Below are 13,616 nucleotides of genomic sequence, written 5' to 3' on the forward strand. Positions count from 1 at the left end.
CTGTTATTAATTTTGTTCTTTTAAATTAAGCTTCAGAAGTAGTCTACAAAGCAAATGGAAATTCTTAAAAGTGCAAAAAGCAAATGCCACCATAAAATTACAATGCATTTGAATAATCATTTAACCACTATCCTGTTGCTTCAGGTCATAGCTACTTATGTGCAAAGTTCGTTACAACTAAATTGAAATGGAAAAGGAAGGTGGAGTAGGAGGGGCTGGTATGTCTATCATCCCTTCCAACATAAGCACCACCCTCTTAATTGATGGCCGCAATGATGGCTCATCCTGGATGCACCAAAGTCCTACCTTCAACATTCTCTCAAGTTTGCTCTCCTCAACCTCTTCGTGTTGGACCAGCTTTCCAAGCTAATTTGCCTCGAAACATTCATAGACCCAGTCTGCAAGAACTACCTCATCATCTGGAACATGCATGTCTACATTCCTTCTGCAACATATGATCTCTAACAGCATGATTCCAAAGCTGTAAACATCTGCTTTGACAGTTATGGGGAGGTTTCTGTGCCACTCAGGTGCAACATATCCCCTGGTTCCTCTAACTCCAGTATATGTCTTGGATTGGTTGGGCATTAGCAGCTTGGACAAACCAAAATCTGCAATTTTCACCTCACCTTTCTCATGTATTAGTATGTTTTCTGGTTTGATGTCACAGTGGATGATCTGGGTCTCACACTCTTCATGCAAATAGAAAATGCCTCGGGCTATGTTCTGGGCTATTTCTACTCTTTCCTCCCAAGCTGGCTTTTGTTCTGATGTGAAGAGAAAGTCTGCAAGTGAGCCATTGCTCATGTATTCGTAAACAAGGAGCCTATTAATTCTATCATGGCAATAACCAAATAGCCGAACTAGGTTTTTGTGGTGAGTTCTCCCTATTACTTTCATCTCATTCTGAAATTCCCTGTCACCTTCTGCCACCACGTTCTCTAGCCTTTTGATGGCCACTATAATGCCATTTGATATGACACCTCTAAAAACTGTCCCAAAAGCTCCTTTGCCAATTTCATCCTTGAAATTATTTGTTGCTGTATTGAGCTCATCATATGTAAGAGATCGCAAAGTGATATCTTCAAATAGTGCATTATTTCCCTGACCTGAAATCTTGTTGTAATTCCAAACACGATATCTGTATAATAGAACACCAAAAATTGCTAGAAGAAAAATTGCAAGAGTTAGAAGTACAATGCCTATTATAAGGATATTCATTCGTTGCTCTTTCGTTTTTTTAATGCTCTCAATTGTTGTCTCTGAACTTCTATTGCTTACCTTAAAAAACGTTGCCATTGGTTCATGTCGTTGAATTCTCCCAAATCTCAGTGGAAGCCTTTGTTTTCTGCACTCTTGGTTCTTATATAATGCAGCTTCACAGTTGCAGTCTGTTAAACACTCCTCTCTGCATTCTGTTTCTGTGCTAGCTTGGAACTTAGCATATGGGTTATCTTCCCATGATACAGCTTCCAGTTCCTGAATGATATAATTACTCTTTCTGAAGCGTTTGCAATCTTCATTGCTGGAATTCCTCTGGCAGCCCAAATTCTTTTGGCCCTGGTCAATGAAATCAAAACCTGGAGGACAAGCACATGATGTGCCCTGATCCACAAGAGTACAATATGCATTCACACCGCACAAGCCAATTGGATCACACTTGTTGTCAGATGACCACCACTCAATTGACCAATTACCATATTGATCCAGATTATGTGAATATAACCGGAATATCCCATCTACATCAACTGTTGCACGGTAGATCAGGTTACCAGATATGGTTCCCCCATCCTTCAGAATTTTTATATTAAAGCCAGTAGCATTTAACAGGTATAAATGGCCATTGCTATCAAGATTCAAACTCACATTTTCTCCAGCAGTGTATGTATCTGAATGCCAGTAGGCATAATCTTTTTCAGCATATTCTACTGGATATTGCACCAGGTTTCCATCTGTTTGCATAATGAGTTGAAATCTTCCACTTGATTTATTTGTGTTGGAGATGCTAGACACTAGCTTTTTCCCTGCCAAAAGACGCTGTCCTGGTAAAATGGAGTCTGTTGGAACATCAAAACTCTGCCATATGATTCTTGACTCTGAATCATAGAGCACAAAATTACCGGAGTCAAGCATGGAGGCTGAGAAGGCAGGCTGAGAACCTTCTGCAATTGGTATCTGCTGGCCTTGATTCAGCTGCAAGATTAGTCTACCATCACTGCTCCAGCTCAGAGTCACATCATTTGGTAGTGGTGGATCATCACGGTTTGCTGTCCATATGACAGTTTTCTGCTGGATTTTGGCAAACCAGATGCCTACAGCAAAGCCATCCCCTTTTGGGTAAAATCCAAAAGCAAAATGGCCAGAATCTGAGGACCAATATGAAGAATTGGGAGTGAGAGAAGAACCTAGGCTAATGTTGGAAGTTCTTTGTTGAGCTGTTGCTCCAGAAAATATGGAACTTAGAATGAGAAGAAACAGGACCATTGCTACAATTTTTGGATTGTGGAACATGTTATTCTTGTCCCTTAATTCCCGAGTTCTCCCCAATATTTCAATTCCTCAATATAGGGAATAGAAAATTTGGTCAATCTCTCTTGTTCAATTTTCCAAACTATTGAGAATACTCGACTTGAAGTTATTAAGAAGTCAATAAAAGTTGGCTTACCGTATAAAGTTTTCTGAAGGGTATGAATCATGCGCCCATAATTGAACGGCATGGGTTGTTAAAATGAGAACTAAGCTCTGTTCAGTTGGAAACGAGCATGCCCAGCTGGAAACGTTTGTTATTTTCTTTTCGTCATTTTCGGGGCAGACCTACATATCCCTGCAAATGGCACAATGGAAAAATCTTGGTCTTGTTTGTAAGTGGCTGTTACGTTCTTGACCTTTTTTTTCCGTTGGTTACCTCTTGTTTTGTGGTTTTGTTTTTTGCATAACAGCATTCATTGGTCATCCAGTACAAGCTGAAGCATTTATGATGGTCTTTGGTCATTTATTGTTGTTATTATCACATAAAATTTCTTGGTAATTTCGATTTATTATATAAAAAATGTTATTAAGTATGTTATTTTTTTTGTCAATTAAATAAATACATTGATACATTATATAACATGAAAGATTTTCAATGTTCATAGCACAGTGGCAATTTTTGGTGCTTTTGCAAATACTCACACATTTAAGGGTTGTGTTGCTTCTCCTTCCTTTCTCCGTTATCGTTAATGCGTTCCATGGAAAAAAATAATAATTTCCTTCCTGTCAGCACACTATGTTCCACTCTCATCATTCACGCAATTCATTTGAAACGACATCGTCCAGCCCCTAAACCTGCCGTTTCCAGCCTTCTTTCCCCTTCCACTTTTCCCCTTTGCATGTGCTTTTCAATATTTGAAATGCTTTTCCTTTCCATGTTAGCTAGCAGTCCGCTGAATTCTTTCGCTATGCATGCATTTGAATGGCTCACGTTGACTTGCTTGCACCCTCTTTTATCTCCAAGTTAACAGATTATTTTTCCTTTTATCTAACTGCGCAAATATCCTTTTATGCCAAGCATGCATTGAGTTAATTGCACCGCCTATCCCTGAACTTTAAGGGTATTTTCAATTTCATCCATAAATTTCAATTTATTAAAATAAAATTATTTAACTTCGTTTTAATTGCAATAACAGTCCTTTAAAATAGAATCCGGTATGAGTTTCAGTGACTTGCTTACGTGTTAGTCCAATGTGTCATTTTTAAATAAAAATAAATTCACTTCACCAAATCCTCTCTCATCTTTCACTCTGACAGTAGAAAGATATGGAAAATCTTTTGTACATTGAAACTTGCAACTCTTTTACACATTTCTTTTGATTTCTGCTCTAGCTAATAAATTTCTTTTTTTCAAATTTTGAATCCCTTCCTCATCTGTCCCTTGCTAGTTTGAATCCCTTCGTCCATTCTTAAGGATCTGCAATGGTAATTCTAGGAGCTTCAAGATGCACTTGCAACATGGAAGCTGAGTTGTGTACTTCTTGGTCAGGATGTAACCCAGGGAGACGTTTTTATGGTTGCAGAAATTACGGGGTAGGTAATTTTGATTTTATGAGATATTTTGGGTTTTTTTGTTTTGGGTTAATTAGGGGAAATGGTAATGGCATTTTTGTTTATTCAGAGTAGAGATCATTGTGGGTTTTTCCAGTAGTTTGATGATCCAATCCCACTTCGATCGGGCCAAATAATTTCTGGATTGCTGAAAAGGATTGATAAAGAAGAGAGAGAAGTTGAAGCTACTTACAGAAAAGGAAGAAAATGGAAGGTGGTTGCTTGGTGTTTGATAATGTATATCTTAGTTGAAAATTTTGGATGGGGAAAGTGAGCCTTTGGTGCATGTCTTTGCTGTGAGGTAAAGTTGGAGTATTAGAGAGGTAGTGTTTTGTTAGTTAAGTGTTTGGGGCCATTAGCTGCAAAATGTTTTGAAAGCTGAAAGTTATATTTACTTTTATTTTAAGTTTGTGAAACTTGTATTATGCAAAGGTTAAATGTGCTACTGATGGTGTAATGCAAAATATGCAATGAAAAATTTGGCTTAATATTTTATGGTATTTTATGAAATAATTGAATTGTGTTGAATTGTATTTAAACATTAGTTTGAAAATTATAAATGGTAAACAAAAGCTTGAATTGGTGTTTTTGGCTTTATAGGAAATAAAATGATATATGTAAAACTAAAACTGGTTTGTAAGCTACATTTGCAATTGGGTACCATTTGCCCTTTTATTATAAATGCAAAAAATGATATTCAAAATAACAAGCCTAAAGAAGTAATGTTCAAGACATAAAATCAATAACTTCATTAATAATAATATTGTCTGTATCAAAAAATGCTTCACAGTTGTGGCATGTACAATGATTCACAGTTGAAGCACTCTTATCCTGTGACCAGACCATATCTTGTGAGTAAGTGACAATTGTCTAAAATATGTCCATAACCTGAAATTGCCACATACAAAATCAAAAACCCAAAAAGATGGACATAGCTATATCACATGAACATATTATCTAAAACAACATCCAAAAATCAAAAAGTTTCCTAATGTTATGTCCACAAAACACATTTCCATACACAATCTACATCCAAAAAAGTTCCCTTTAGCTTCTATCATTTCCATGGCTTATTCTTGGAGTGTGCATTTCCTTTGTTCCCTTTACGTGCTGGTAATTTTCCTTTGTCCTTCCCCACCACAGTTGACTGTTGTTTCTTTGAGTTGCCTTTGATTGGCCCATTTTTAGTTGCATCAGCTGTGATTTGCTGTGAAGATGAGGTCTGCAATGATCTAAATACATTTGCATCAGTCATGGTGTCTTCCACATTGTTGGGTATCCTTGTAGGTCTCTGACTTGAACCCTGATACAAATATTAATATTATTACATTAAGTGACTTTTCTCATTTTAATTAAAACACACAAAGAACAATTTGTACTCTAGGACTTACATCCATCATCCATTGCACTGTGGTAGGTGATGAAATACGTGCAACCTTTGCATTTGTATCGGTTGTTCCTGTTTTACTTGACTTTGCATATGATTTTTTTTTTGTTCTCTATAATCAATAAATAAACAGTATCAAATATCCAAATGAAAAAAAAATTACCATTTCTTTGTTTGCAATATAACTTTGTTTAAATGTTCAGTTATATTGCAAACAGAATAAATGAATAGCAAAGAAATAGTTACATTGAATATGGTTCTTACAGCATTAGAAGAAATTTGAGTTGAAGCATGTGATTGTGACACAGGATGGTCTTTGTGGAACCTTTTATTGTGTCCAATCAGCCCATATATGTGGCATCTCATTTTTTACCATTCCTTTCCTAGATAGTCTCCCTTTAGCTGCTGTCATTTCAAGTTCTTCAACTGTTTTCTTCCTTGCCATCTGCTTTCTTCCTCTCTTTCTCTGAATGGCTTCATTAGGGGTGATAATATAATCTTTTGATGCCTTTGGCCACATATCATGACCATTACTGGGATGGATTACATGACTATAAACCCTTAAATAGGTTCTCCTTGAATAACAGTCATACACATAATCCTCAGGTTCTTCATTATTTCCAAAGATGACTACACAAGCATGAGCACAAGGAATGCCTTTTAATCCCCACCTACGACAAGTGCATATCTTCTCCACCATGTTAACAACAAACTGACTCCCCCCCCCCACCCTAAAAAAAAAAAAAAAAAAAAAAAAACTTGGACTTGTGGACCACCTGAAAACTGAGGTTGAAACAAATTTGACAAGTTTTTCAATTCTTCCAATTTTTTCAATATCTTTGGACAAATTGCACTCTGAATTTTATGCATTTGTTCTCTCTTTCTAAACAGTCTCCTCATAAATTTTGTTTTAATCATTTTCAGCATGGTAATGATTGGTTTGTCCCTTGCATCTAAGATGTACCTATTGAAGCACTCACACAAATTATTTGTTAACATATCACAGACTGCAGTGGTTTTGAAAGAAGCTCTAGACCAATTTTTACAAGGTTTTTCCCTTAACCACTCCCTAGCTTCACTATTTTTATTCTCAATCTTTTCTAACCAAAAGTCCAATTTGGCTTTCGTATGTGGCCTTAGCTGCATTCCACACAAAGTCTTTAAGTTCCTTCCCTTTAAATCTACCCCTAAAGTTTGTGTACATGTGTCTAACACATAACCTGTGTTCTGAATTTGGGAACATCTCATTGACCACATTAACAAGTCCTTGAATCCACCCAGTTTAGATACATTCACAAGTGGTTGGACAAAAAGAAAAAGATTTGAGTTAGTAAACATAAAAATTATAATAACCAGTTATGTATTTAATATGAAAAATACTTATAAAAAAAAGTTTACCTTTTGCTTGTCTGACATGAAACACCACTGGTGACTATTGTACATGTGCATATCTGCTTTAAACTGCTCTAGGAACCATAGCCAACTGTCTTTATTGTCCACAAGCATAATAACATATGCTAAAGGGGGCATACAGTCATTTGGATCTATCCCTACTGCTAAGAATAGTTGTCCCCCATAAGTCCCTTTTAACCAACATCCATCCTGACAAATGAGTTTCCTACAACCATCTTTAAATGCCTCTTTTAAAGCTGAAAAACATATGTACATCCTAGCAAACTCTCCCTTCTCTTCTCTAAATGTTACTGTACTCCCAGGATTAGTTCTTAAAATTTCACACTTGTAATAATGCAATCTACCATATTGGGTAGCCTCATCCCCATGAATCCTTTTCAAAGCATGATCTTTTGCTCTCCAAGCTTTAGCCATGCTAATGCATATGTTGTAATCATCTTTGATCCTCCCAATTAACCTTGTTAAAGTCAAGTTTGGATCATTTTTGAAGGTCTCTAAGTAGTGTGAAGCAATCCATTTTGCAGTGACATGGTAGTTTGTAAAACTCTTTCCATAACTATGGTTCAATGAAGCTGTCTTTATTTGCATGGTTTGATCATTGGGGTCTTTAGGGTGTAGTTTACTTGCCTAAATCTTCCAGCCACACTCCTTCTTACATCTAGCTTGTACTCGCTGGAAGTCATTTTTTGGAAAATAAAGTTCAAATCTATGCTTAATCCCATAAGCCCTGCATGCATTTTTAAACTCATATCTAGTTGAGAATATCATACCAACCTTGAATGTAGGATCATCAATATCTCTATCCATATTAAACTCTAGAAATCTAACCTTTTCCCCATCACCCTCAGAATCTGAATTAGAATGCAACTCATGTGAATCACCATATTCAGAATCAGTATCAGCTGTGTCAAACCTTAAACTAGCCCCAAAACCTTAATTCCTCATTCTTTCCTCAGTTGCTTTAGGTCTACCCTTCTTATTTTGCTTTTGATTAGTATTGTCATTATTAATTTTAGTATTAATTCCATGAAGAACATCTTGAACATCTTCATCCCCTTCTTCCATTTCATACTCATTATCCTGTAATTCATCATCTGCTTGAGCATTTACCCCTGACCTGTTGGGATTTCCCTCTTCAACATTCACTCATTCTCTTGCATTCATTGCATGATCCCCCCCCCCTCCCCCCCCACTCTGACAAATATTTACTTCTTCACATGGCACATCTTGACTATTATTCTCAAAATTCCCCATATTGTCTTCCATAATGGGATTAATATAATCATCAAGTCTCTCACTCCCTATTAAAGGATCAATATGCTCATTAAATCCATCATCAACATTTACTTCTTTTGCCCTTACACTACCGTCACTATTCTTTTCATTTACACAATGTTCACTGACACTTGTTTCACATTGCACATCATTTACAATCTCTATATTAGAATCAACATTAGCTTCCCTATCACATAATAAATTAGCATGATTAGTGGTCCAACTACCCTCCCCAAGTTCAATTATTTTAGCTAAAGGCTTTATTGGAATGTCAGTATGTGCTATTATTTCTTCCTCAATCTCTTCAATAACCAAACTATACTATTTTGGTAGACTGTCATCAATTTGAAATTCTCTTTTTAAGTCTTCAATTGTCAAATGCTCTACACAAATATCCACCTCACCATGTTCAACAGCATGCTCACACATTGTTACTACATCACTGTCAGAACCTAATGTCATTAAACTACCCTTATAATTAGCACCTGGAACTTTCCAATAATACCTCAATAAACCATGTAACTTCAAACCCTGACATAATTTATCTATCCTTACTAATGACATTTCATCATCTTGACAGAAAGGAATTGTCCAAGTAACTCCATCATAGCCCCACTCTCCCTTAACCCCCTTAACATGCAATATTATAGTAAAAAACCTAGAACCACCAGGTCTTGCAACATGCAATAATTTGGCCACAATAAACAAACCAAATTTAATACTTATCTACCAATAATTTGAACTATACATGAAAGTTTCTTTTTTTCAACAATCCACAACTATTGCCAAAACACAAGCTTTTACACTTACGAAGTATTTTAATGGGTTTACCTGTCGAGGGGGTAGCCATATTCTTGTGGGGCTTCCAACCTTTGCAAATATTCAACTCTCTGTCCCCCACTGCACCTTCGTCGCTTTCAATGTGGTCCTACCCATATTATATTTGTCTATTAGAAAAGATATGACAAAATAATACTTTCCATGAAAAAGTCAAGAAAGCAACACTGACAAAAGAGAGATGAAAAATATTTTCTCCAAACAAAACTTACCTTTTCACTTTGCTCAAATTAGAGTTTTGTTTCGCACCTATATCACTGATGAAGATGATAAACCAGAGAAAGGTGAGTGGCAGGAAGGAGATGAAGAAAAAGTTTGATAGAGTTAGGCAGATTCACGAGGACTGCAATCTCATCGGGAAGGTAATGCAGGAGTGGAAGAAAGATGAGAGAGGATTTGGTGATGTGGATTTATTTTCATTTAAAAATGACACCTTGGACTGACACATAAGCAATTCACTGGAGCTCATACTAGATTCTGTTTTAAAGGACTGTTATTGCAATTAAAATGAAGTTAAATAATTTTATTTTAATAAATTGAAGTTAAGGGATGGAATTGAAAATACCCCTAAAGTTCAGGGATGAACATTGCAATTAACCCAGCATGCATTTGTACCATTTTTAGCAAATATTTTATAATTAATATAAATTATTAATTATAAAAAATATCTAAATTATATTTATTTTAAGTATAATATATAAAGAATATTTACGGATGATATAGTTCTGATAGATGAGACACAAGAAGTAGTTAATAGAAAGCTAGAGCTTTGGAGAAGTACTCTAGAGTCAACGGGCTTTAAGTTAAGTAAAACGAAAACAGAATACATGCATTGCAAGTTCAGTGAAGGCCGAACTGGTGATAGGAAAGGAATTAGTTTGGATGCAGTGATACTGTCCCAAAGTAATCACTTTAAATATCTCTGCTCAGTCCTTCAAGTAGGTGGGGGATATGAGGAGGATGTTGGTCATAGGATTAAAGCCGAATGGTTGAAGTGGAGACGTGCCATGGGAGTTTTATGTGATCGCAAGATTCCCAATAAATTGAAAGGAAAATTTTACCATACAGCCATATGACCGGCCATGTTATATAGTAGTAAGTGTTGGGCACTTAAGGAGTCGTATGTGTCTAAGATAAGAGTTGCGAAGATGAGAATGTTAAGGTGGATGAGTGGTCATACTAGACTAGATAAAGTCCGTAATGAGAGTATTAGAGAAAAGGTAGGAGTGGTACCAATTGAGGATAAGTTGAGAGAAGGGAGATTGAAGTGGTTTGGTGATGTGAAACGTAGACATACGGAGGCTCCAGTTAGACAAGTAGAGCACATTAGGGTAGAGGATAGAAAGAAAAGAAGGGGTAGACCTAAACTGATTTTGAGGATAATAGTACAACATGAGCTAGAAGCATTACACAATTCCGAGGATTTAACCCAAAATCTTTTAGAGTAGAGAAAGAAAATCCATATAGCCGACCTTTAATTTTTAGGACAAAGGCTTAGTTGAGTTAAGTTGTATAATATATAAAAAATGTGTAAATATTATTGTCAAAAATATAGAAAAACTGTGTAAATATTATTGTCAAAAATATAGTTTATGTTTATTTAATGACTTATATATATAGATTAATATAACAAATATAATTTGCATAATTATTAATTATTGTAGACACTTACATTTTTAATTTCGGTTGAAGAATCAAGAATGGATTATAATGTTCTTTTTCACTTAAGCTTGCTAACTATATACTCCCTCCATCCTTAAGGAAATTCAACCACTCAAAACTAATATACACAAGGAAAGATTCAAAAATGAAAACCCAACGGAAGGGTCTTGTAGCCCTCAGGTCTTGGCAAATTATGTGCCAGTAGTGTCATTATTGGAACTGGAAAAGGATGGAGGAGCTGGGGGGTCTGGTATGTCTATTGTCCCTTCCAACATCAGCACCACGTTCTTCATCGACGGCCGAGATGAGGGCTCATCCTGGATGCACCATAGTCCTACTTTGACCAGCCTCTCAAGTTTACCTTCCTGCACCTCTTCGTCCTGGATTAGATTATCTAACTCATTAGCCTCAAAGCAATCATAGACCCAGTTTGCAAGAACAACTTGGTCGTCAGGAACATTCATATCCACATTCCTACGACAGCATATGATCTCCAGTAACATGATTCCAAAGCTGTACACATCTACCTTGACGGTAATTGGCAAGTTAGTGTGCCACTCAGGTGCAACATATCCTCTTGTTCCTCTGATTCCAGTATACGTCCTGGACTGGTTGGGCATCAGGAGCTTGGACAAACCAAAATCTGCAATTTTTGCTGATCCTTTCTCATCCATCAGAATGTTTTCAGGTTTGATGTCGCAATGGATGATCTGGGTCTCACATTCTTCGTGCAAATAGACAATTCCTCGGGCTATGTTTAGTGCCATTTCAATTCTTTCCTCCCAGGCTGGCTTTTGCTCAGACCTGAAAAGAAAACCTGCAAGTGAGCCATTGCACATGTACTCGTATACCAGAAGCCTGTTAGATCCATCATGGCAGTAACCAAACAATCGAACTAAGTTTTTGTGATGGGTTCTCCCTATTACTTTCATCTCATTCCGAAATTCTCTCTCACCTTCCGCCACTACTTCCCCTAGCCTCTTGATTGCCACAGCTCTATTGCCATTTGATATGACACCTCTATACACTGTCCCAAAAGCTCCTCTGCCAATTTCATCCTCGAAATTGTTAGTTGCTTTTTTTAGCTCGTCATACGCAAATGATCTCAAAATGGCATCTTCGAACAGTTCATCATTGCCTTGACTTGTAATTTTTTTGTAGTTCCAAACACGGTATCTGTAGAAAAGAATACCAAAAATCACCAGAGCTAGTGATGTGAGTGTTGAGATTGTAGTGCAAGCAATCAGGATGCCTCTTGTTCGTAACTCTTTCTTTCTATTACTGCCCCCAGTTTTCATTCCCAAATCTACAACTCTTGCTTTGATAAAAGTTGTCATTGATGGTTTTTCCTGGGCTTTCCCAAATCTCAGAGGAAGCTTGTGTTTTCTGCACTGTTGATTCCCATATACTGCAGCTTCACAATAACAGTCTTTTAGGCACTCCTGTCTGCAAGTTTCTTTTGTACTAGACGGAAGAGTAGAATATGGTTCAGCTTTCCATGATATGCCTTCCAATTCATTAAAAGCCTGACTGCTTTCTTTAATATGCAAGCAATCATCTGCGCTTGAATTCGGCTGGCACCCCAAATTCTTCTGGCTTTGATCAATAAAATCAAAACCAGAAGGACAAGCGCATGCAACTACCTGATCCACCACAGTACAATATGCATTTGAACCACACAAGCCAGTGGGATCGCACTTGTTATCAGATGACTGCCATTCCATTGACCAATTGCTGTATCGATCCAAATCATGCGAATACAATCGGAATATTCCATCTGCATCAATTGTTGCACGATACATAGCTTGATCAAATATGGTTCTGCCATCATTTAGTGTCCTTATATTTTTGCCATTAGTATCCAGCAGGTACAGCAGACCATTGGTATCAAGATTCAGCGTAACATTATCTCCAGCATTTGCTGTCTGGGATTTCCAGTAAAAGTAATCACTTTGAAGTGGATATTCCAGTGCCAACATTACCAGATTTCCATTCCTTCGCATCCTGAGTGCAAATCTTCCACTCTTATGAATTTTGTTGGAGATGCTACTCACCAGCTGTTCCTCGGCCGCTAGATGCTGTCCTGGTAAAATGGTGTCTGTGGAAGCATCAAAAGTCTGCCATATGACCTTAGACTCCGAATCATAGAGTACAAAATTACCAGAATTGAGCATGGAGGCTGAGGAAGCAGGCTTCGGAATATTTGCAATGAATTTCGGTTCACTTCCTCGTTGCTGCAGGATGAGCTTACCTTCGGTATTTAAGATCAAAGTAGCATTCCTGGACAGAGGAGGGTCATCACGGTTAGCTGTCCATAAGACAGTTGCCTGCTGGATTCTTGGCAACCATATGCCTATAGCAAAGCCATCCCCTTGTGGATAAAAACCAAAGGCGAAATGGCCAGACTCTGAGGACCAATAAGAGATATTAGTGGGAGTAAGAGAAGAGCCTGGGCTGATGATACTGTGTTGAGCTATTGCTTTACAAAATATTGAACTCAGTAGAAGAAAAATTAGCAACATTGCTGCAATTTTCGTGACGCTGATAGCACTTTGTAAATTTTTAAATTCCTTGCTTTAATTTATCTAGATGCGTCGCCATTCAATTCCGCCGAGTTGAAAAAATCATCAACCCTCTCAAATTTGACTTCAAAACCTTTGAAAGGTGGCCACCGCGGTGTTGAAAATTGTTATTGGGACCACGATTTCCCCAATAGGACGGAATGCAAGTGTTTGATACCAAAAATTCGGGCATGGTTCTATCCATTGGACTTGATTAAAAATGTAATTTTAAAATGCGCAATTGGAAAAAAATGTAAAATGTTCACATCAAATCATGATTAAAATTTATCATAATTATATTTAAATGTGTAAAATTAAATAAAAAAATTAACTGTAAATTATAATATAATATATTGTTTTATTTAATTAATAAATAAAAGTTTTAGATTTAATTATAATTT

General features: G+C 36.8%; 2 protein-coding genes across 2 annotated transcripts; both read right to left on the bottom strand.

The window, feature by feature from the left end:
• Positions 1-84: 84 nt before the first annotated feature.
• LOC110636014 (G-type lectin S-receptor-like serine/threonine-protein kinase LECRK3) lies at positions 85-2,687 on the bottom strand. Its single transcript, XM_021785518.2, has one exon. The coding sequence runs from the start codon at positions 2,509-2,511 to the stop codon at positions 367-369; it is 2,145 nt and encodes a 714-aa protein (XP_021641210.2). The 5' UTR covers positions 2,512-2,687; the 3' UTR covers positions 85-366.
• Positions 2,688-10,619: 7,932 nt separating this feature from the next.
• On the bottom strand, positions 10,620-13,176 carry LOC110636012 (G-type lectin S-receptor-like serine/threonine-protein kinase LECRK1). The gene has a single exon (XM_021785516.2). It carries the CDS (start codon positions 13,174-13,176, stop codon positions 10,846-10,848), a length of 2,331 nt encoding a protein of 776 aa, XP_021641208.2. The 3' UTR covers positions 10,620-10,845.
• Positions 13,177-13,616: the final 440 nt, after the last annotated feature.

This window comes from Hevea brasiliensis, chromosome 16 (assembly GCF_030052815.1).
Source record: "Hevea brasiliensis isolate MT/VB/25A 57/8 chromosome 16, ASM3005281v1, whole genome shotgun sequence".
Lineage (NCBI taxonomy): Eukaryota > Viridiplantae > Streptophyta > Magnoliopsida > Malpighiales > Euphorbiaceae > Hevea > Hevea brasiliensis.